At 40.3% G+C, this 24,239-nt stretch overlaps 1 protein-coding gene across 3 annotated transcripts in view; it reads right to left on the reverse strand.

Annotated features, from left to right (window-relative positions):
- SLC7A11 (solute carrier family 7 member 11) overlaps nt 1-24,239 on the reverse strand; it is a 97,484-nt gene that overhangs the window by 50,868 nt on the left and 22,377 nt on the right. Inside the window, exons 1-2 of one of the 3 annotated variants that reach the window (XM_081926106.1) lie at nt 11,183-11,201; nt 1,273-1,347 (exon numbers count right to left, since the gene is read on the reverse strand). In XM_081926106.1, the coding sequence (XP_081782232.1) occupies nt 1,273-1,318 (46 nt within the window). In that variant the 5' untranslated portion in view covers nt 1,319-1,347; nt 11,183-11,201. Of the gene's footprint in view, nt 1-1,272; nt 2,075-11,182; nt 11,202-24,239 lie in introns of those variants that run through there. The other 2 variants (XM_081926105.1, XM_081926104.1) reach the window with 2 other exon arrangements.

Raw genomic sequence — 24,239 nt, forward strand, 5'->3', positions numbered from 1 at the left:
ACATATTCCACTTCTTGAGCAGAGATTCTTTTACTCCCCTCTCATTTGCCTACTGTTCCTAATACCAGAAAATAAGTCGTCTAGGCTAATAGTAATACCTAAGGTCATGTGGGACTTCAGCTTCTTTGAGATTAACTTATTAAGGCAATCAAGAGGCCCATTCTTTGATAGATTTAGAAGTTCTGGATATAACCAGGCTATTTCTTCATCTATATAGATGATAAATGTTATAAAGTCTTTTTTTAAATTGGAATATCATTTTTTTAAAAAAAAAAAGTTTTAAAAACCTGGTATATACATTGACCATTTAGTCTTAAACGGAGAGCTCCAGAATCTATTTTCACTCTGCAATCCTATATATGTATACTTCAAAGTAAGCTCCAGCAAGATCCCTGGTAAATAAGTATAGGATTTCAATTTTAATATCCATGCTCAAACTACAGATGCCATTAGCAAGATAATAGTTTTTCTAAACATTAGCAGAATGTCTGGCTTTAAGATTAAGGGTTAGAAGTGAGGGGTTCCAAGTCATCATTCAAATGAGATTTTGATTTAATATTTTTAAAAGAAAAAAATCAAATTAGTTAGAGCAGTGGTTCCCAATTGGTAGTCTGCACAACTGACCCAAGGGGGTCCATGGCATTTTCACAGAACAAAAAAACACCATAGAGATATCAAAATTTTCAAAAGTAGGGGGTCCATGGCTTGGCTTTTGAAAAACAGGGGGTCCGCAGTACTTAGCTAATTAGGAATCACTGAGTTAGAGTGCTCCTGTTTTATTCCTTCTTCCTGCCACCAGAGAGTTCAAAAGAAGTTTAGTTCATGCAAAAGTAGAATCTAACCAATGGGGAACTAGGTCAATCTAGGTGTACATTTCGCAGGTGTTTTTCCCACCAAGCGGTTCACCTCCCCCAGCTGCCAGCCCCTCTGTGAGTGTGCTGCTACCTGTTCTTCGAAGCTTAAACTGAAAACCAACACAAACAGCAAATTTTATGATGTGATAAAGGAGACTTCTCTCTGCAATTCCTTCAGGGAGTCGTAAGAAATACAATTTTGGTCTTAAAGTCCTGCTGTACCGAGTTTCTCATGGCAATCTTTGCAACTTACAGTGGTTGCCAAGCGGCAAAATAACCCCCAAAATACCGAAGCAGTGTTAGTTCTGGGTCTCAAATCAGGCTTTTGATCTCCAGTATCAAACTTTTGTCTCTTTTGTGATTTTTTAAATCCACCTGCCGCCCCCCAAGGATCAATTATAAACTTTCACAAACTTACCAAAGAGTGAAAGGATGCCACAGAAAGTCCAGACAATCAAGGACATTCCCACGCTGCCTGTGTTCTGGAGGATTCCTTTGGGAGAGATGAAGATTCCTGCTCCAATGATAGTGCCAATTATAATAGAAATCCCTCTCAGTAAAGTTACTTTCTTCTTCAAAACCACTTTGTCTCCCTCGGCTGCCTTGGTCTTGCACTTGGAGGGCAACTTGCCGTTAGATTGCTCCTGCAGGTAGCTGCCATTACAGACTACCGGTCCGGGAGCCTTCCTAAACATGCTTCAGTGCTACCAGCACTCTCCAAGAATGAATGTTTTGTAAAACACTCCAGCAGGCACTTTCGTTCCTCTTTCTGCCTTTGTCTAGCTAATTGCTTCTACAGAGAGAGAGAGACATTCACTGCCTGTAGCCTTTCAACCCACCTGTGCCAACAGGTATAAAATTCTTCAGGTGTCTTTTACTTTTCACTGCTATCTCAGTGCTACAGGAACACCTGCCCTTTCACACACAGCTACTACCTTGGTGCTGTTCTTTCACTGGAAGCCAGCTCAGCTTCCGCATGGTCTTGTATATAAGCTCCTGTCATACCAAGTTACTCTTGCTGAGTGATGATGATGCAAATTCTCCAGGTTTGCATCAGCCATAGGAGAGGGCTCTGCTTCTGGCATTACTCAGCACTTTTCCCCGTCACGGTAGCAGGATGTTGCACAACTCACATGAGTCCCATTCAACAAAGGCAGGAGTCCTAAGCGATTTCTAGTAAGCAACTTACTATATCAGCACACGCCCAAATATTTAAAGAGACTCCTAATGAGAAGCAAATGACTGTTTTCAAAATACAGAGCGGGGAGGAAACAGAGAAAAGATAATGTGGCAGTTTTTGTTTCTTTCCAAATACTTTTTTTTCCCCCAGCTATCATATGGCAACATAGATTGATTGCATTCTTTACTATTTTTGGTTTGGACCTAATTCAATTGTATTTTTGTTTGGACCCAATTCAACATTTTGCATAAAGAGCATGTACATTCACATTCAAGAGCACATGCTGGCCTCTTTGGTTGCCCCATGTTGCCTAGCAACCCAGTCAGTTCCAGCAAGTTGTGTCTATGCTCCTATAATTCCATGATATTAACATTAATTTTCTTCCTGGAATTAATCCCTCCCCCCGATCCTTCAATAATGAAAAGACTAAGTTGTTGTTGATCTCACACCAGTGGCTGTTGGCAATTATAGTCTCTTCTTGTAAGTATTGTCAGAGTGCAGACAGCATTCCTGAATGCAGTGGAAGCAGGATTCTTGTGCTCTCTCAAGCATATTTGTCCCAAGCATAATAACAATCCTGTGGTCTGAGCTGCTAGAAAGGCAGAATTGAAGAGGGGCCATGGAGCACACAAAAGAACAGCACACAAAAGAAAATGAACACAGCTATGCTATCACGGTACTATGACTTGAGGGCAGGGTGACTCAGCACCCAGGCATCACATTTGATAACAGGACCCTGTACGGTGCATTTCTCACCAATGGCCAATGACATTTGGTTCCTGAACATTTGAAATGGCCTTAAGGATTGGTTGCAGATGTAAGTGGTTTGGCACCGGTAGGCAAGGAGTTGGGCTGGATCCTTAGTCTAAGTGGATGGGGGTTGGGGGGCCCCACTCAAAAAAATCAGGGTATCCCGTTTAAGGGTTTGAGGGGTTGGATCTGTCCAGACACCCCAGAAGGGGCCATGGCACCCCAATGATGATCTTGGGGCAGTCACCCCAATTTGATGTACTTCATAGCATGGGCAGCTGCCCCCCATCAATAAAAAAAAATACAAATCTGAGGTTCTGCCCCCCCCCAACAAAAATCCTGGCTATGTCCATGCTTCATAGGGTGATCCTTAACCTTGGTTATCCCTACCAATATAATCAGCCAGCAGATGGGACAGTTGATTCAGGATACAGTACAGACCCAATATCTTCGCCAAAGTTCACTGACATCCATCATCAATAAAGTTGTGTCCTGCTTAAAATCCCAGTTGGTTGTCCTGCAGTTATTGCAACCGTATCATGCCTTGACCCCACCCCCACCCCCACAGCTGCACTGCACCTGGACCCACAAGAGTCGATAAGACAGCCTAGCTTTTATTATGACTAGGGTTTGACAATAGGATTTTAGCCCACTAGTAGAAATGGAAGGACAATGGTTGAACAGTTTCTATAGTTAGCTTCAAAACTTTCTACATCTGATTTTATAAAAGTGCTTCCAGTTGTTAAAGTCACAGAGCATCTACTGCTCCTAACACTGGGAAGAAGCAGTTTTTAAAAGTGCATGTCTTAACTGTGGAGAAAGTAAAAGTGTGTGTGTTTGTATAGAGGGAGTACTTGGGCAGGTTCACATTACTGCCTTAGAATGCAGTGAAGTTGTTACCTATACTTAGCCTAGAAGTAGGAGGTGAGACTAAGTTTGGTTTACTTGTACAGACATGAATTACGATCACATGATTTCCTGCGTCTTGTGTTGCATCATCTACAAAAAGTTTTATCTTTGATGCAATCACAAATAAGTCATTGTTTGTGAACTCTGTGAGTCATATAACCTCAAAGGTATGGATGACTATTGCCCTGGTTTAAAGTGTTCCTTTAACATTTGCATTGATGTAATATGTAATTCTGCTTTCCAGTCTGCTTCTGAAGCAAGGAATTCATGGTTGCTGGCTGAAAGGTTAGCAGGAACAATTCCTAAAGCAGCTAATCCATAAAGAAGAACAAACAGTTCCCCGCAAAATAATTGATCTCTGGCATATAAAAGTGTAACAGTCTAGCAAATTTAGCAAGCTTTACTCATGTGTGTGCAGGCATGCAATGGAGTGCTTCAAGGGAGACAGAGAAATGATGGGCTTTCCTTAGTGCTAAAATCCTAAATGGGAAATGAAGGATTCATTACCATATAAAAGAGGTACAGACTTGTGGTCCAAGGACTGCTGGTGCTAATCATTCAAGAAAAGGCAGATATTGTACCTACATAATAATCAAGCAGAGTACTAAGCAAATATGAAGCTGCTTTGGAAGGGTCAGAGAGATCTAACAATGCAATAGAAAACAGAGTGAGGAACTATGCATGCCGGATTATGATGGGAGGGGAAGGGTTGTGAGCAAATGCATCACACTAATTCCTTACAGAGTTTGATCCTCCAATTGTATCCATTTTTCTTCCTCTGCTACCATTCTTGCTGGAAGAAGTCTTAATGAACCTCAGCTTTCACACTTCTTGACCTTTGTGATTAATAATGGACAAGCTGAGCTTCACGGGAGCCACTGTCTTACAAGTACCAGTGCCAGCACTGTACCATTTGCATGCAACCACATATATGGGGATCCAAAGGCACTATCACTTTACATGTGGCCCTGCATTTGTAGTAAAGTGCAAAAGGTATGAAGCTTTAGGTGGTAAAAATGGCCAACCCTAAAACAAATTTGATCATACACTTTGGTGCTATTTCTGGTGTTGGAATATGTGCACAAGTGGAAAAGTTTAAGGGACTCTTTACCAAATGGGTGAAGCATTGAGGAAGAACATGAATGACATGGAAATCATGACTTGGATTTTTTCCAACCTCTTCCAAACATACGTGGGAAGTGATGGGAATGCTCTGAGCAAGAAAACTTTATCCATGTACAATCTAATGGAACAGAATGTACAATTAAATTGATTGTTAAGCTGTGGTGTTATGTTAGCTATGATGCAACTCTGCAGCTAAATTGCAACCAACAACCCACAATAGGAAGTACAAAGCCACCATTTCTGTAAGATTCCACAGCATCTGCTAGGACATTTCCAAATCAGCCTCAGCTACCAGAAACTGGCAATCCTACCTTTGGGAAGATTTTTTTAAAAAAATAAGTGGGGTTCTTTTTATTTGTTTACTTACAGTATTATGGTATTTGCCATTTCTTCTTTAAGGTGGTGTTAACTTTTTACAAAAAGAGAATCTAGGACTTAAGTCCTCTCTAGACAACAAACTCCATTCTAAATAAAGTTAGTTGTACCTAAGTTTCATTAACCTCAACAGTATGTGAGAATCTGTCTTTGGACTCAAGACTCTAGACAGTGTCCCAAGCCTGAAAGACAAGCACATAATATTTGTCCAGAAGACAAATTATGCTTTCCATCAGGGTGTGGGGAGGAAATCAACCTGCTGGCTGCCATGTTTCATATATTTTATTTGTTTGTTTCAGAGTATTTATACTGTTGGTATTAGTACAGTGGTACCTTGGCTTACAAACTTAATCTGTTCCAGAAGTCCATTCTTAAACCAAAGCGTGCTTGAACCAAGGCGTGCTTTCCCATAGCAGCAGGGGACTCAATTTACAAATGGAACACACTAAACAGAAAGCAAAACACCTACTTCTGGGTTTGCAGTGTTCTTAATCCAAGTTGTTCAAAAACTAAGCTGTTCTTAAACTAAGGTACCACTGTATATAGTTTCCCTGTTCACCACCACCAGAAGAATTTGTTGTACATATTACATCCTGTGGACACTTGGATTCCCCTTGTGCTGAGGGGGCTGCACTGACTCCTCTTGACCTACAGTCCTTGAATGTATAAAAGCTCAAAGCAGTTTTGATGATGTCTTCTGAATACAGCCCACACATTTACAAACTGCATGTGCAATTGCCCACTACATGTGATTTATATGTAAATTACCTATCATGCAGCCAGCTTAATTACATATGAATCTATGATAGCAATTGGGAATATCCAAAAACAGGGGTAAAGCCTTCTAACAGCCCACAGTTTAAATATCAAGACCCCTTTTTTCTGAAAGAGGCAGGACCAGATTAAGACCTATGCTATTAATGCCCTGTAGCATTACCAAAGAAAAGTGTATTATTCTAACAGAACTGAAAATAGTAATAGTAAACTTTTATATTTGCATACATACTAGTAAATGCAACTAAAAACGAAGAAACTAAAATATATAACTTGCAATAAGCATATTTGTATACTATAAGATACCTTTAAATGAAAATACCTTATGACTTCCTACTTAGCATACATGAACAATTTTAATGTACAGCAACTCAAGAGCAGTTATACACTGAGAGTAATATTCAACTAAATTTCACACAGAGTACACTCACTGAAATTAGTAGACCTAAATTAGTCGTGTTTATCAATAACTAAGTAAACTTAGGCTGTGTAAACATGACCATTTACTGCGCTTTCACCACTGGCTTTTGAATCAGTGTACACATATTATCATGCACGACATGGAGCCATCCTGTTGTTTCTTGAGAAATACTATTGCTTTGTGTACTTTCCCTCAAATCAGCTTCATTTCAAAAGGAAAACTGAGGCCACATTCACTTTGCCATTAAGCTGAAGTATGTACATTTGAAACTAAGACATCCATGCACATGCATGTGTCAACTGGTCAACTACTCATGAAACTGATGAATGATTAGATCAAACCTTTTCTCAGGTTCATTAACAATGTTATTGTCATATCAGAATGATAATGACTTTTTTTATTTTCAACTGTTTCCTGTCTCCCTAGTTGCCTTTATTTTTTAACCAATTATATAAACTTGATATGTAGTAAAAAATGTAGTAATTTCCCCCCCTGATATCCATAATCTAAGGCCCTAAACTGCAGTTTCCTTAGTTTCTGCATAAATGAAGTACTGGAGAGAGGGAATAATTTCAATATAATAGCAGCATCACATGCTTATACACAGCTACATATGGCACATGGAAAGATGCAACTGGTAATCTTCTGCCATCCAATTTTAACACATTTGGATGAAAAGATATATTAAATCTTTTAAGGTGTTGACCTCTTTTTTTAAAAAAAAAAAACCTTCCTGAGAAATCTTCTAATTGGGAAACCATAATATACAAATAGCAATAATTACTGGGCAGGTGGAACTTGTTAGCTAGTTAGACTAGACTAGACAAGCAAGATAGATGTGGTACTCCAAACGCTTATATATAATTGGCGTGCCTATACAAGATTTTACATCTGGGTTCCCAATTAGTGTGGCAAGGGATTCTGGTAAGATGCAAAGCAGCTCAAATGAGGATGCTCTATGTTCTAGATAGAAACCTCTGAAACTGTTCTCAAAGCAGGACCAAAACCTTAGGAAACTTGCCTTTTGTACTTCAGAGTGCTTCTTTCTATTGCCAGTGTTATCTAAACAGTGAGTCAAAACACACATGTGCATACTGCACATAGAAGAAATGGCTGTCAAATGTACATTACATTGGTGCCACCTTTATGGAATCCATTTTGTGTATATGCACATTAACACAGAAGACTGGTGAAAATTGGGATGGATGTCTTTTGGTGCCGTGCTTTTGTGAGAGTCAGCTGACTCGCTTGAGAGAGCGCCAACCTCTGTAAGTGCCAGCTCATCCTCCTCCTGAGCTCAGCAGCGGAGGGGCTGGAGGGGGGGGAATGGGACATTCTGGGGCCAAATCAAAAGCCAGGATGGCTTCTGTAATTCTGGGATGTCCTGGATAAATTGGGGCACTTGAAGGGTAAGATACATCCTTGTGAGGTAGGTTAGGCTGGGAGATCATGCCTGGATCAAGGTCAGCCAGTGAGTTCTGGACCTGCTTTGACACCCTAACCACTACACTACTGTTCCTCACAGTGGGCATGTTGGGTACCCATTTTTGCTTCAGTGGTTCTTGTTTCATGCATTTCATAGGCAGCCAAATTATCCCACCCAGAAAAACTCCACACATTTACCAAGTAAACCCATGCAACGCTAGTTCAAATAACTGATAATAGGCACGAAAAATGTTTTGTTTCACATTTGCAAAATTCAAATAGATTCCCTTTCCAAAAAGGGGAGAAAACCTCAGGTAAAGTTTTTCATCATTTTTCTAGTACATGATGAATTTGGGGGACAAGGTAGATAGTGAATTCAGATTTAAATTTTCATGAAGAAAAAAAAGAGCTGAGTTGTCTATCTTTTATTTCTGCTGTTGTCTCAAATATAGCACGAAGCATATTTTCTCAAGGACAGAGAAAAATAACATTTGCATTCACTTTCTAGGCTACTTGGTTCACCTCAGAAAGACCTCTCTTATGAGTTCTCAGTAAGAGAAGCACCATTTCAAGGCCTAGTGTCACCATGAGACGGTCTCAAGCGGCCATCGCATCAAGTATCACAATTACTTTTTAGGAGTCGATTCACAGAACCAATATTTTTCTCATGATTTATTTAGGAGCTCTGTCCATGACAGGTGAAGGAGAGGGAGAGAGAAGAGCCCCAGGGAAACAAATCTACAGAAGTAGCTCTGTATATCAACCACTGAATATAGAATAGAAATTCTCATTGCTTAGCCATTTAATATTAGAGGAGAAATGCCTTGAAAAATATTATATAGAAATCAATTCCACATTAGTTGGGTCATACTTTTCTTTTTGTGAATGGAACAGGAGTGTCAATGGAACAGAGTTTTCCCACCTCATCCTTTCTGCTACAGCCTCCCACAAAAATATCCTCCTGGGGCCTTGTGACTGAATTTCCACATCCGGAAATAATGTGGGTGACTGAAGATGGAGTGGAGAGTCAGCAGATGTTGCCCCAACCCAAACATGAATGGAAGAGCAATGTAAGATCCAAACCAATATGTGAATATACGACCTATTATTTCAATGTGGCTTATGTTCACCTAAAATATACAATTTTAAAATCCTCTTATTCTCTTCTGCAAGTGGAAAATGATGAGCATGAGCAAATAGTTTTCCATTGCAACCACAAGGCATTTCCATTCCCACAGAAGAGAATGAAAAGCTTGTGCATGCGGTAAGCTTTGTGTGTGCAGTCAAAGTCACAGGATCAACCAACCTGTTTTAATAGCTTGATGTTAATGGCATTCTATATCACTGTCTTTTATACCAAGCTCAAGTAATGGATGATAAGACTGATAGTAAAATGGGACCACTGAATAATCAGCAAGCTCAAGAGTACTCCAGAGTTTGGTAGAAAAACCTAAAAGAGGAGTGGGAGAAAATCCCTTCTCCCAAAACAGGTGAATGAGAACTGAGCATGCTCAATAACCCATGGGATATTGAGTTTCATGGGGGGGGGGCGATGGAATTGAATCTTGGAGGAGGACACAGCTGGTTTTACCACATATTCACTATATAAGGAAAAATAAGCATGGGTAGCAGTTTCTGGCAATGCATTCAAATAATGAATGAAGCATTGAAAACTCTTTGGAAGAAAGTAACATCAGTCACTTGACTATAAGATCCCTGAACTGAGTCATATAATTCAAAACCTGTATCTCAGAAATGTCAAGATGTTTTTAAGAGGTTGTGATGACCAAGCTCATTTTGCTCTTCAGGTGAAAATGTGAGCATCTTTCTTGATGCTGGCATCTATGTGATTAGAAGATTATTATTAACAGCCTGCTAGCAAAAAAAACAACAAATAGTTTTTACTTTCTTGTCCTGGTTCCAGTTTTATGTGACTCCAGGTAATTGAAATTCCTTCTGATGTGGGTGGTAAGTAAATAAGTCTAACTTGTTTTAAGATCTGGGAATGTGTGCTATATGATTTAGAGACTTTGGGAAAAAAGCAATATTGCAATATCTTAAAATTGTTCATAGCTAATCATTAACCCTACTCACTTTAGGGGTAGAAGAAATGAAGTACTCTTCTCATTTGAATTCAAACCTACCTAATTGGCAGTTGCTGAATCAGTAAGGCAACCAAACAACAGCTGTCCTTCAAAATTTGCAATTCTCTGAATTTGGGGGTGCAGTTTTGTCTTCAGGAATAGTATATTAGGGAAATGTGTTCATAAAAGGTTAATATGCACTAGTAAAAATAGCACACGAAATGAATCATATCGAGTGAAGTTGCACACAAAAAGTATGCACACTAGGAGAAATGTGCAGCAAGATGCTGACAAATTTTTGTGAGGACTTTCTAGAATGCAAACTGATGCAGCAATGTGGTAAACTAAGATGAAGCAGAGGTTGGCTAGCCATCTGCCATGTATGATCTAGTTGAGATTCCTGCATTGCAGGGAGTTGGACTAGATGATCCTTGGGATCCCTTCCAACATTACAATTCTATGATTCTATGACAAACCAAGAGAAACTGACATTGGAAGATTCACCTGTCCCTACCATTGTACACTAAAGCTTCCATTTCTACTTTCCCCAGCTTTAAAAAAATAGTAATTTCAGCTTCATATTCTTTCAAAACAGCATCCTACCACTGAACATTTTTAAATATGTCTTTTCAAATTTAAATTTAGTGCCATTCCTTAAATGCAGGTCAACGTGAGCTGTTGAAGACGCAAAAGATGAAAGACTTAAATAGGACCTAAGAGAGAATATGAATGGTCCATTATAATTACTACATAATAATTGTTCTCAGGCTGAAGATATAGCCCAGGGTAAATGAGACCCAGGGGTCTACAAGGCTATTCCAGGAGAGTGGTGTAATATTTATGTGTGCTAAATCTCCTTCTGCAGTGCCATTTGAAAACAAGCTTTAACTTACCTCATTAATTAAAGCCTGCAAAAGGCACTCAATTATCAGAAGCAGGAGCGTTCAGCTAGGCCAGTAACATATTCAGCACATACAGATAAAGTCCCTCACAACAGCCCCACCCAACACGCAAATGGCGTTTCATTTCAGCCATAATATGAACATATGAAGTGGCTTTATACTGAGTCACACAATTGGACCATCGAGTTCAGTATTTGTCTATACTGCTTTGCGGTGGCTCTCCAGGATTTCAGATAAAGTTTTCCCCTGCCTAGAGATCCTAGGAATTGAACCTAGGACCTTCTGCATGAAACACATGTGCTTTCTCCCTGAACTATGGCCCTTCCCCTTCTGTCAAATATTTCCATGACTATAGTCTGCAGAGATCATCTGCCATACTGCACCTCACCTCAGTTTTCTTTCTTTCTTTAGCTTCTTCTCTGTGAAAATAAACTTCCCAAGCAGCTGTTACAACATCACACCTATTTCTTCATACTGGCCTTCTGAGGTGAAACAGAATCATGTGTTTAATGCAGGACATGGCTTGTATTTCCTTTAATAATCACACAGAATGCGGAATTGCAGCTGTTGCAGCTTCCTCATTTATAATCCTGTGGTGGTGGAAGAAACCACACAACTCCTGAAACTATCCATTTTATTTAAGTGTTAAGGGCAAAGAAGAATAGTCTTTAACTTGGCAATTCAAACAGAGAGCAATGGGAAGAATCAACTGCAGCAATACTTGTGGAACATGAATGCCCAGGCCACTTCCAGATTTTAAGGCCCATAACTATAATAAAATGAAAATGATGACACAAAAGAGTGAGCAGTTTGTTTGTACAATGAGCTGATCTAAGAGGACATGCTCATCACTATCTTGTACCATCAGGGCCAATATATTTTATGGATATTTATGAACATTTAATACTCTTTAATATGAGAAATCATTATCAGTTTACAAAACGCAATGAGAGGAATTCAACGTAGTGCTATGGCTATCGTTCCATCGGTGCAAACCTTTCAACTTGCCAGATGGAACAAGCCTCACCCCGTCCCCTCACATGCTGCTCTGGGGGTTCTCCTGAACCCTCTCCAGAACCAATTTGCAGTGGGCATGAGGGAGGGGGGGGAAATCCAGTTGCACTGGTAAGACTCGATTATTCAAAACCCACCTGACATCTCTCCAAATCACGTCTCCTTTTTGCTTAAATCTGTAGCTCTAAGCTAAGAGGGTGTGTCTCATTTTGCTCCAATGAGCATAAAAACAGTGTGCAAAACTTCTCAGATGCTAAGAAATTAACAAGCATCTAAATTTGAGGCCTCTTTGAGCATGAGGTCCAGGCCCTCTTGGATGCTGCTCTGATTGGCACTGGTCAGGGGCAGAGCAAGCAGGGACTGGCACAGGGACTGGAATATTACAGGTGGGGCAGCAGCATGTGCACCCTCTGTGCCTTCTGTTCATGTTGGCATTCCTTATACAGGCACAAGGCCTGGACAGGGCATTAGTGGAACAGCATGGTATTAACATATCTACATTCTCTTCATCTTTAATTTTGCCTGGGATAAAGCAACAACACATTGGCTACTGCATAACAATGGCATGGCTTTGCTACACAACTAGCAAAATGAGCTACAGGCTTTCCTGTTCAAGAGCCTCTCTGAACTGGAAGTTGAGCTGGAACTAATATATCCCCCCATCATTTAGCACAGAATGACTCCCTTGCTAAGGAGCATTAACATAATCAGATTTCTCCCTTAACAACAATTGTTTTAAGAGCAAGTTGCTACAAAGCCCAGCAATATAACTGATTAGCAAATTTACCAATACATATATCCTGCCTCCAAATGCATTTGCACCATCAAATAAGACTGGCTGGTTATGAGGTGTTACAACTCAAAAGAACCAGATAATTTTACTCTACTGTATGTGCCTTCATCTAGACACAATCTTGTTAGTCTAGCCAGTCAGAATTTAATTATAGGACAAAAGCTTGTAAAAGTCCCTTGTGGTCATTCAGTCAGTCATATGTTTCAGATATTAATGTGCAATCCAGACGGAATTCCAATCTCAGAGCAAATGTAAGCCTTTGTTTGAAATTAACATCTGCCAGGCAATTGGGAAAGCACAAGATCAGCAAATTAGCAGCGCTGAACCTTTCAAATGGGACTCTCTGACAAATAACTAAAAGCACAGGCAGACACATTTCATATGTCAGAACACTTCAAAATGGATCTCATGATAGGACTTTGTTTTATGAATGGTTACAATTTGCAAAGAGAAAGCTACGCTGCACATCTTAAATTGTGGAGGTTCAGAAAAGGGAGAGATAATAGACTCAGACAAAATGTTTCACACAGAGATAGATGATATCAATTCACAACAAGGATGGCATCCAACTTTGACATGAAGAAAATGTATATTAATAAACTTTTGCTACATATTGGAAATCGAAAACAGAAGGCGCCACTTACCACAGAAGCATTCGGCAATGACCAGGACAACATAAATCTTAAAGACAGGATGCCATAGAAGTTTTCCCTGTCTGTTGGGGATTGGCAGGAAACCTCGAAGGCACCCTTTACTCTGGAAATCTGAGGGATAAGATACATATAATGTGTAGTTAAGTGTAACTTTGCCTCAACATTTTAAAAATAGAAAGCCAACAGTCCTTTGAGCATGACAAGAAGCCAACAAGACTTGGTCGCCTTCCCATTACTGGGGGCATCAATAACCATAAATCCTATGAGCAGGAGACAAAATGAGTGAGGCAAACTGTCACCACCATCTCTATGTGGCAGAACATCTTCTTGACAAACAGAAGTTTCCAGGTTCGATTCCTGGCATCTCCAGGTAGTTCTAAGAAAGACCACCAGAAACCCTGGAAAGACACTGCTAATGTAGACAATACTAAGCCATGTGGACTGCTGGTCTTTCTCAACATAAAGCAGCTTGCTAAGTTCCTGTGGTGCTGTTTCACCTGCTGGAACTTGGCCCTTTCCTCTCATACGTTATGAATTTATTTATCAATAAAATCAGAGGTAGCTGTCTAAATAAGTAAATGTAAAGACCTTTCGAAAAAGTGTAGTTTTATGCAGTGGCAAAAAAAAGGTAGTAGGGGAGAGAGAGGCAACAGCAGCAAGGTGAGGCAGGAAAGAAAGAAGTGGAGGAGACTCAGGCATCGCAATCTCTTGCACCAGCCCTGGTGGTCTGAAAATTGGAAGCAGAGGTGAACAAAGTGTTACATTGTCAGATACCTCTATTTTGGGATAAGGGAAGTAATAGCAAGAGGAAAATGTTGGTGAGATGAAAGAAGGTGGCACATTTAGTTTCCCCCTCTTTCTTTCCCCTCAATCCATTCAAACTTTCCATGGATTGCTGTTTGCTTCAATTCAGCTTTAAAGAACGGCTTTTTCTGGAGCAGAAAAAGGGTGTGCAGACATGGAGCTTTAAAGTGCAGACCATGCCTGGAAAATACAGAGGACAGGTAAGTGTGGATAAGGCCTTAGACTGTGAGCAGTTTGGGAAAAGAAAAAGAAACTAGTCAAATTGCTGAAAGCTGCCCTGACCCCATGGGACAGAATGAGGTATAAATCTATACATCAATAAAATCTTGAACCACAGACCAGCAGGGAAAGCACTAAGCACCTCCAACCCACTGTCTGGTCTTCCTCTGAAGCGTAAAATAAAATGCCAGTGAATTATTACATGCAAATACACATCACAGTACAAGGATATGCCAGGTCTGCAGCCTAAATTAAACAGGTTGGTCACAATGACCCTTTTAGATCAGAGATCAAAGAAAATATGTTGACAAATGCTGCAGGTAGAAGAACATAACTCAGACGGACCTTTGGTGCAGCATGCATATAGAAGACCCAGGCTATTAGTCCCACCAGTGTGGATGCATTATTCCTGAGACATAGGCTTGCGTCATGTGGAAAGGATCTCCAAACTGCTAGTGGTACAGAGCCTTTTTTCGGGAAGTATGCATACTTACAGCTAAACACAAAAGTGCTAAACACAAAAGTGACAATAAAATTTGTCTATTGTCTCCTGTTTAGGAAATGCAAATATGATTGTGTATAAACAAACCACTTCACACTGAGGACATAATTTTATTTGGCAATGCTGCATTTCCAACTCTTGGTTGGGACATATGGTGTCATATTGCATCAGCCCATCACACACACCACCCTCAGGATCAATGGCATGCAGCTGAGTGATGAAATTGAATCCTGACATCACAGCTTTATGATAGCTGACATGAGATGATGGCCTTACAGCGACCTTACTATGGGTGTCTTCTATAGGCTGCCAAGCCAGATCAAAGACTTGGATGATACCTCCCCAGGGCAGATTATAAAACATTCAAAAGTAGTCATGGGAGACTTCAACGACCCCGCTATCTGTTGGACTTCAAACTCTACCAAGAATGCAATGTCCAACAATTCCTCCATTCCTTTCTGACAATTTTGTTTCCCAGAAGGCGGCAGAAGCAACAAGAGGATCATCTACCTTGGACCTGGTCCTCAACAGGGAGCTACTAACTAAACTATTATTATTATTATTATTATTATTATTATTATTATTATTATTATTATTATTATTATTTATACCCTGCCCTCCCCAGCCAAGGCTGGGCTCAGGGAAAGTGGAAGTGATCATTTTCTCTTGGTCAGAAAACTACAAGAAACTGGCTGAGGATGTAATGTCTCTGTATCACACACTTGCTGCAATATGTCCTTGCCATGTTGTAGGGAGAAATGTTTGTTGGTATCTTGGACCCAAGATCTCTATTAGCTTCATTAGCAGGAGAAGCAATTTAACCTGGTTACTCAAGTGTTCTGCCAGGCCTCATTAAAACTTCTGCATAGCTGGCATTATACACCGGTGAGGCTATCCTAAATATGTAAAGAAGTCTGTCCCAATTGTTGGAGGGGATGCGTAGTCAAAGCTACATATTTACATATGTGGTGGTGTTGTGACATCATCAAACCCTTCTGGGATGCTGTCTTCAAACAAATAAGCTTGATATACAACAAAACAATTGAAATGTCCCCTGCACCAGCACCACTTGGGCTTAGGATTCTGTCTGCTCATGATTATCCAAAAGATGACCTCTTAGCCTTTCTATTGATTGTTGTCATATGGAGATAGCCAGATGTTGGAATAACGGTGATGAGCTGAACATTGATTCTTGGTATAACAGAGTATGTTCAATAGCATTGGCTGAGAAACTAACATGCCAGGTGAGAGTGGCAAAGGGCAAACACAATCCATATTCCTTTATAACGTATGGCAAATGTTTATTGAATACATAAATTGTTCAGACTGTGGCAGGAATCCACCCTGCATTCATGGGAAAATGTGGCATGATCTCTTAGAGTAATCAAATGAAACTTTAACACATGGCATGATAAAAGTCCAATTTTATCACCACAAATTATTTGTTGTTTACTAGTCTAACGCAGTCGAAATAAATATAAAACTTAAAAAATTGTCCAGCATGCACCTTAGAGACCAACTAAGTTTGTTCTGGGTATAAGCTTTTGTGTGCGTGCAACTTAGTTGGTCTTTAAGGTGCTACTGGACAATTTTTAAAGTTTTATTGCTGTTTACTGTTATAACAACTGTTTTCTCAAAAATTATCTTCTGTACCATGAAAATAAATAAAATCAGTATTAAAAAATGTTCTGCCAGCAGCCATATAACAGCAACAGGCACCTAGGTTGGGGCTGTGATGTGGTTACACAGCTGTTGTAACCCAGGGGTTCTGCAGTGATGGTATGCAAAGTAAACCCGCCATAAGGCCTGCCCCTGAGATTGCTGTCACCTCACAGCATTAACCATCATAGTAAGGAACAGGAGTAGTCATGCTGCAGTGACTCTCCAAACAGATTTCACTACGTGCTGGGCCTAAAAAGCCAGTCAAATAAGCAGAGTGGTGATGCAGAACAAACTTCCTTCATTTTCTTCCTCCACCCTGGTCTGAGTTCATATTAAATTACATGATTAATTGAGAAAAAAGTGGAAAGGATTATGCCGGAGGCAGCTTAATTAAGGTGCTTGCAACTTACATGTATTTGCACTGTAGTTCTACAGGGCAAAGCAGCTATGCAGAATTTTAAAATGGCAATTACTACCTGCCATAATGATTGCCCTGGCAACTTCATTCAGTATGCGTATTTGCATGGGCACCTATGCTTCCAAATGAAATGACTGAATCAAAATAAATGAAACAAGCATGGATTGAAGACCAATTAGCAAAACAAAAATCCAGCAGACCATTAAACCACTGCTTGATGAAAACCTTCAGGACTATTTCAGGACAGTGATAGAAATAAGAAAGAAGAAAACAAATTTTCAATGAATGATGCTTTTAAATAAGAGCAAATAGGTATATCAAGCCCTTTCTCACAGCCAAATCCAGAATTTGTGGGTGGGGGAGAGATATGATAGAAGAAGAGGGGATATCCAAATTCTGTTGACAAAATGAAAGAGAATCCCTGCTCAGCTGTACATTTCCTCTCTTTGTTGTCCCTCTGACTTTTCTCTTCTTTTTTAAAAGACATCTCCACATATTCCTTCTGGGTCACAAAGACATCTTAGCAGCAACAACAAAATATGGAGTTTCTCTGCTTAACAAGAATCACATACCTAAACTTCAAACACAGCCAGATGGAGAGTCAAAAGGCTATTGTAGGATATTGATTATTTTTAAGCTCCATCTTTCTTGTGGGGGTCAAGTGCCAGTATAGGTTCTGGCAGCCCTGGATCCTTAGGACTGATTTACTGATTTGATACAACATCCCTATGGCGGCCGGCAGGGAGGTATGGCTACCAGTTACAGGATGGAGCAAGCTAGGCAGTAGTTTAAGAAGCCTTTCCCTTTGATGGTGGTATAAACAGGAAGATCTTTGCAGATCCAAGCAAGCCTCTCCTAGACAAGTGTTGTCTGCAAAACAGAGCCAGAGTGCCTACCCACTTCCTTGATGTTACTGAGGTGCTCTGCCTTGTTGTCATACTGAGCATATTTTAACTCCTTGTGCTGAAGCCCCACTCTAGACGTGCAAAGTGAAGGCTTATGGAAGCACATAGAAGAAACAAAACATGGGCTACATTATCATCCTTAGTCAAAGGCTCCATTATCTTCCAGGTTTGCATTGAAGCTAGAAGGAATGATGGCATGATTATTCAACTCCACAATAGTGTCAAGAGGAACATTTCAAAAAATAATGTTACACGCCTTCCCAATCTCCAAGTGGTGTGAGATTCCAGGGATACCAGAGTCTGTGTTCTTTTTTGGACAGTGAGGCACAGTGGAGACTGTGGTGTCTTTATGACATATGGTTGATTTACACATATATACAACCTGTGCCTACTGGGAGGAGATTCTGAGAATCACATCCCAAGCAGCGCCAGCTTCCTCCAAAGGCAGCTGCACCCCTGCCCTGCAGCTTGCCTTTCCCAGAGAACAGGCACATGCCACTTTGATAATCAAAGCCCTGGTCTCTTGTAACACAGAGAGATGCCCACTCATCTGCATTCTCACACCTAGTTCTTTGATGCTTTGTTGTGCTAACATCCCCCCCCCCCAGCCTCTCACCTCAAAGGAAATTAAGCTGACTCCATTACCTTTGAGCCCATGTTGATTTCACAGGATTAAGCATGTCTGCCACATGGTCCAGCACACAGGGTCTGACTTAATTAGCCGTCACACATGCTAATTACAAGGTTAACAGGGACTATAACACAACAACTTAAATACACATGAGTCTAGCTACTACCTCCAAATAAATTAGCTTGGACACCCCCAAACCTTATTTCAATTCTAGCACCTATAAATCTATAACATCATGATCCAGACCATATGGATTCCCAGTAGCATACAGTAAAACTTTTTCAGAATATATTAGAAGTTCCATTATCAAGAACACAACACGTGTATGAGATCTGGAAAAGTACCTCTCTCCTTGATTGTTTAAAAGGAATTGTTAATGATGAAGTATTCACTATGTCATTCTTAACAATAGTACCAGCAGGTAGTCGGAAGCTAGTAATAGCAGGTAATAGGTTCAGTCCCCAGCGTCTCTAGTGAAAGCTGGGAAAGAATCCTTGCTGGAAATTCTGCAGTCATTGTACACAGGCTAGAAGGGCCATTGGTCTCACCTGCAGAAGGAGCGTGCTCTGTGGGGGGGGGGGGAGCCAGAGTCCAAGTTTACTCACCACAGGGTCAGCCACTTCTGCTGACTCAGTATTGGAAAAAGAATCCTGCGTCTAAGAGTGCTACTGCCTTCCACCACCTCCCAGTCTTAAATTAGCAAGTCCTAAGGGAGAATGAGCAGCAGTACATATGGTTAATTTACATTTTCAAGCCTTTATATAAACCACCTCACATCAGCCAGTTAAAGAGCCTTGGGAATCCAGAGGGAAAAGATGAAGTCCTATCATAGATTTTTAAAACTGAAGAGGCCAATTTTAAGGAAAGACCATGCTAAGCAGTAATGTGCCCAAGGGAAATATAACAGAGGTGGTTTTGCTCACTCTCTTTCTTAATGACTTAAGAAAAGGACACTCGTATTCAAATTCAATGAGCACAATTTGCTTATTATCAACTAGTGAGCTTTATAAGCAAATCCCCATGGACCCTATGAATCACAAAAAGGAGGTAAAAATATGACTAGTAAAAAGTCTATATAAGCAAAATTCAAGAGAAAATATAAGTTATAAACTACTCTGGCAAGATGTTGAGACTCTTGCTTACTGTGTACTATAAATTGTGATGAACAACAGAACATAACAATTCTACAAATGGTATCATTTGAACCTAGACACCCAGGATTTTCTCTCCTTCTTCCTTAAAAGGCAAACCAATGTTTCTGAAGATCCTGTTTGGGAGATTATTACCAATAGAGGTGTGGCATATCTTAGGATCCTTTGCATTTGTATCAACTAGCCCACAAGTTTCCCCATTTTTTTCTCTACCACTGGTGCTGATGAAAGCTTGGCCAAATGGATAATAGATATCCTAGACACCAAGGCCCCAGGGCAGAAATGAAATGGCTGAATCTACTGCAGATAATGGCAAGTGCACTATAGTATACAGCTCAGGTTCTGCAGGCAAGAGGATTCCACTGAGTCTCATGCTGATTCTCATATGTGTGCACTGCCGGTTTTTAATTTTACAAACTTAGGGAAGCCAATTAGCAACTTCTTACATTCTTACTCCTTTCTTTTACAGAGTACAGAAGCAAAGCAGTATATGAAGGTTCGCATGCCATATTTCTTACTGAGATGTCTTTAACTCATTTCTTTAAGCACCCATTTTCTTGCTAGTGTGTGACCTCATGTCACCGTGCCAGTAGTTTTCATAGCCCTAGGAAACTCCATTGTGCTCTAATATGGAATGTAGGTGTGATGCAGACAGCCGACGCCAGCAGCAATCTCAAAACTAAATAATTATGCCAAGCCTTCTGAATTCACTGAATGGTTTACACAGCCATACTCTCTGCTGCATTCGAGAGAAAGAGACCGAAAGCCAGAACAAAAGTAGACACAGTTAAACCTATTAAAACCAGCGACTTAAGGCCGTTGAATTTTATGTTGGTTTATGGCCACAATATCGAGCAACACACATGGAGATAAAGAACCCAATCATAATATCAAAATTAGCAATACTGAAGGAAGTTTTATTCTCCAAATGCCAAAGCACTCTTGTTCCACAAATAAGATTGGGTTACTTCTGGATGACCTATTTATTGAGCATTCATCGAGAATTTATTAGCATGAAGATAAAACAGTACCAGCTATCTATTTGAAGGCAGCTGAGATCATAGAATCACAGAATTGTTGAGTTGCTAGACCTTCCCTATTCCCATCACAGCACTTTTACTCCCATGCACATAGGCACCATCTATGTGTTGGGATACTGCCAAGGAGACATGGGCCATCACTGCCTCCACGCCGACTCCGGACTCCGGACGTCCATCGACCTCCCGTAGATACAGTATCAGCAATTAGCGACATGAGCTCCAGAAAATAGGCTTCCACATTCCAGAACTGATGCACGCACTATCAGCAGATAATGCACAGCGAAAGTTGCACTCAGGAGAGCATTATTTAGAAAGTTTATTCAGAGTTGGTCAGAACAAAGAAAAACATGACCGCCTGCTAGCGTGTTCAGGCACCGAGAGAGAAACGAAAGCAATAGCAAAACATAAACATCCTGTGAACAGGAAATACGCAGACTCTGTGACTCACAAAGCCTGCTCCCTTTTAAGGTGGAACGGAAATATCCTAACACTATGTGGGGCCATGGGGACCCACAGATTTTCAGTTAAGGGGCCGCCCCACCCCCAGTTCTACTTGGTGGCATGACTTGCGATGTACACAAGTTACAGCGGCACACCCTGTGCCCACACTGTCACATGATGCAGAAATAAGGGGAGATTAACTTTAATTTCAATTCACAGGTAAAAACCAAGCTCAGCTTTTACAAGTGACTTGCACTTCTAATTAGAGGATTTTATCTGGGGGGGGGGACTTAAGGCATGCACTACTAACAGACATGCCTGCACAGAATGATATGTTTTTGAATGATGAAAATTACATGTTGCTCGAAAGACTGTAAAAACCTATGTCTTCAGCAAAGAACAAAACATAATAATTAGGGTGTTTTTTTATTATTAAATCATGTTCATCCTACCACTTCTACAGCCAAGGTGGCTTACAGGCAAATTCTAAAAAACTGACTAGATACTAAAACATTTACAGTACATTCACAGACTGCCATTCAAACACATGACTGTTCTGTGTTAAAGCAAGACGCATGACCACCCTCTCTTATGTATCAGAAATTGTATTACGTTTGATGGTCCTTATTGTCTGGCAAGTGTGTTTAGGACTGCAGTCCTAATAGGATTTATTATGGAATTTTAATAGTATTTCCACAAGATCTTTCAATGAGGTTTCCTAGAAATCTTAATATTTAAATGGGGAATCGTTTAAAGTTTAACTTTAGGGTAGATAAAAGTTTGGGGTCACTTTCCATTGTCGCTTACGATTCTAGATAGCATGAAATTGCTAACAACCCACAGCTATGCAGAGTGGAAAAAGAACTCCCATCCTCAGAGCGATGGCATCATGCGAGCCAGCAATCCTTAAAAGAAAATAAATTTGCTGTGAATGCCTGTCAGTGTTTTGCTTCCAGGAATTTACAGGATTTGGATTACAATATAATTGCCTCAACATGCTTTATTGACCTACTTTACAGCTTTCCTTAAGTGAGGCTAGAAGCATGGTGATCTCTTTTGTATGTTTTAACATTCACTCATCTTGGCAAGCTCACAACAAGAAAGAAAAGCATGAAAGTCACACAGTGAACATATTTTAAAAACCTTTTGATTTATTTCTCCAGGAGAGGAACACCGAAAAACTTATTACAGTAACAAGATGAAACTGGTGGGAAAGCTTTTATTTCTCCGCTTTGTAAAGTCTGCAAAATGCCAGTAGTTTAAAGTGCTCAAAATATTTGATTAGAAGAGTTTGGTTAAAGCTACGATGTAGTCATTAGACTTTGCAAAAAGTGTACATTTCATGATGGAATACGTTTCGGCATTCTGGTCTCCAGATTAGAGTGAAACTTTGGAACCAAATCTCCCCACAATTCTTAACTTTTATTATGACCCATTTTGCACATCACAAAGTACAGTGGTACCTTGGGTTAAGTACTTAATTCATTCCGGAGGTCCGTACTTAACCTGAAACTGTTCTTAACCTGAAGCACCACTTTAGCTAATGGGGCCTCCTGCTGCTACCAGGCCGCCGGAGCACAATTTCTGTTCTCATCCTGAAGCAAAGTTCTTAACCTGAAGCACTATTTCTGGGTTAGCGGAGTCTGTAACCTGAAGCGTATGTAACCAGAAACATATGTAACCTGAGGTACCACTGTATTGGCTCACACTTTTGCAAAATGACAAGAATATAAAACGTACACAAATAAAAGATAGAAAAAGTGCTCAGACAAATCAGGACTGGTCCACACTTCTGCTTGTCCTGTGCCTAAAAAGCACATGTCTGAGTGGTTTTAGTTGAGATTCCTGCATTGTGGGGGTTGGACTAGATAACCCACAGGGTCCCTCCCAACTCTACAATTCAATGATTCTGTGATTCCCCTTGCCCTGCTCTTTTCCCCAGGGAAAACCTGTTCTTTGGTGCTAAATTGGAGCAAACAACAATCTGGAGAAAACCTGAATTGCTGTTTGCTCCAATTGGGTGCTAAAGAGCAGTTTTCCATGGGGGGAAGCAGTGGGACAAGAGGTGTGGGATCCCAAATGCCTATGTAAAAGGTTAATTGCAAGAACTGTAGAACTCTGTGATGTCATATGCCAGTGGCAGTTATGGCTGTTGGTAGAAGAGTCTTAACAGAAAAGTTGATATGTTCTGTTGTGCTGTTTTCTGCCTCAGCGTCAGTATCAGTTAGTCTCTAATAGTTTAATCTATGTAACATGTTTTAGTATCACCTACCTGCATTGTATATTTAATCAGCAACTGGAAGTACGCTAAGTAAAAGTTATAATGTTCTTTAAACTTTAAACTGAGAGTGTCTTGCATGGTTTTTCTAGGTGGAAAAAAAAGAACTAAATAAAGGGTCAAACTAGTAAGTCTCCCGGATACTCTGCAGATGGGAACTAGAGTTTAATTTCCACAAGAGGAAGTGTGGTCAAGCCCTCAGATAGCTGCTCCTCCACACTTATTTGCCAACCAATGCCTGATGTATAGAAGTGGTCAAATATTTCTGTGAATAACAGGAATACAACATGAACTATATGTTCACATTTAATGGTGAATTACCCTCCTCCCAGTGGATTAGATGATGAATTTCTGCAGTGATGTTACTTAAAAGCTTTCTTACATGCACAGATGGTGCATACCTGCCATACCTAGACTGGCAGCTGTTATCGCTAATGTTGAATACCACTCATGGGGTGTGGTGTACTAGTACTATACTAAGTACTAATGTGCAACCCTTTGATGCAAACACATGAAAGTTGCATATGGTTTGCATCGCCTAACCGCAAAAAAAAAAAGATATTGTGGAGTTAGAAAAGGTTCAGAAAAGGGCAACCCAAATGGAAAGATCTGTTTATGTGGTTGCCACCTAGTGGCCAAAGGTAAAAAGTGTTTCTAGAGGGGAAAGTTGCAGCTGAGCATAATTGAGGCATAATTGTGTTCAGATCACAGAATCATAGCGTTGGAAGGGATCATCTAGTCCGGAGCTTTCCAAACTGTGTGTTGCGACATGTCAGTGTCTTGGCTGCAGTGTGTAGGTGTGCCGAGCTCCCAGCGCTCCTTCCAGGGCTGGAAGGGTTTAACCTCTGGTTTGCTAGTAAAACTGAATTACTGTTGCGAAATGATGCACATCTATTTTTTTTAATAAATATTTATTAACAATTTCATTT

Source organism: Podarcis melisellensis, assembly GCF_964234715.1.
Source record: "Podarcis melisellensis genome assembly, chromosome: 9".
Lineage (NCBI taxonomy): Eukaryota > Metazoa > Chordata > Lepidosauria > Squamata > Lacertidae > Podarcis > Podarcis melisellensis.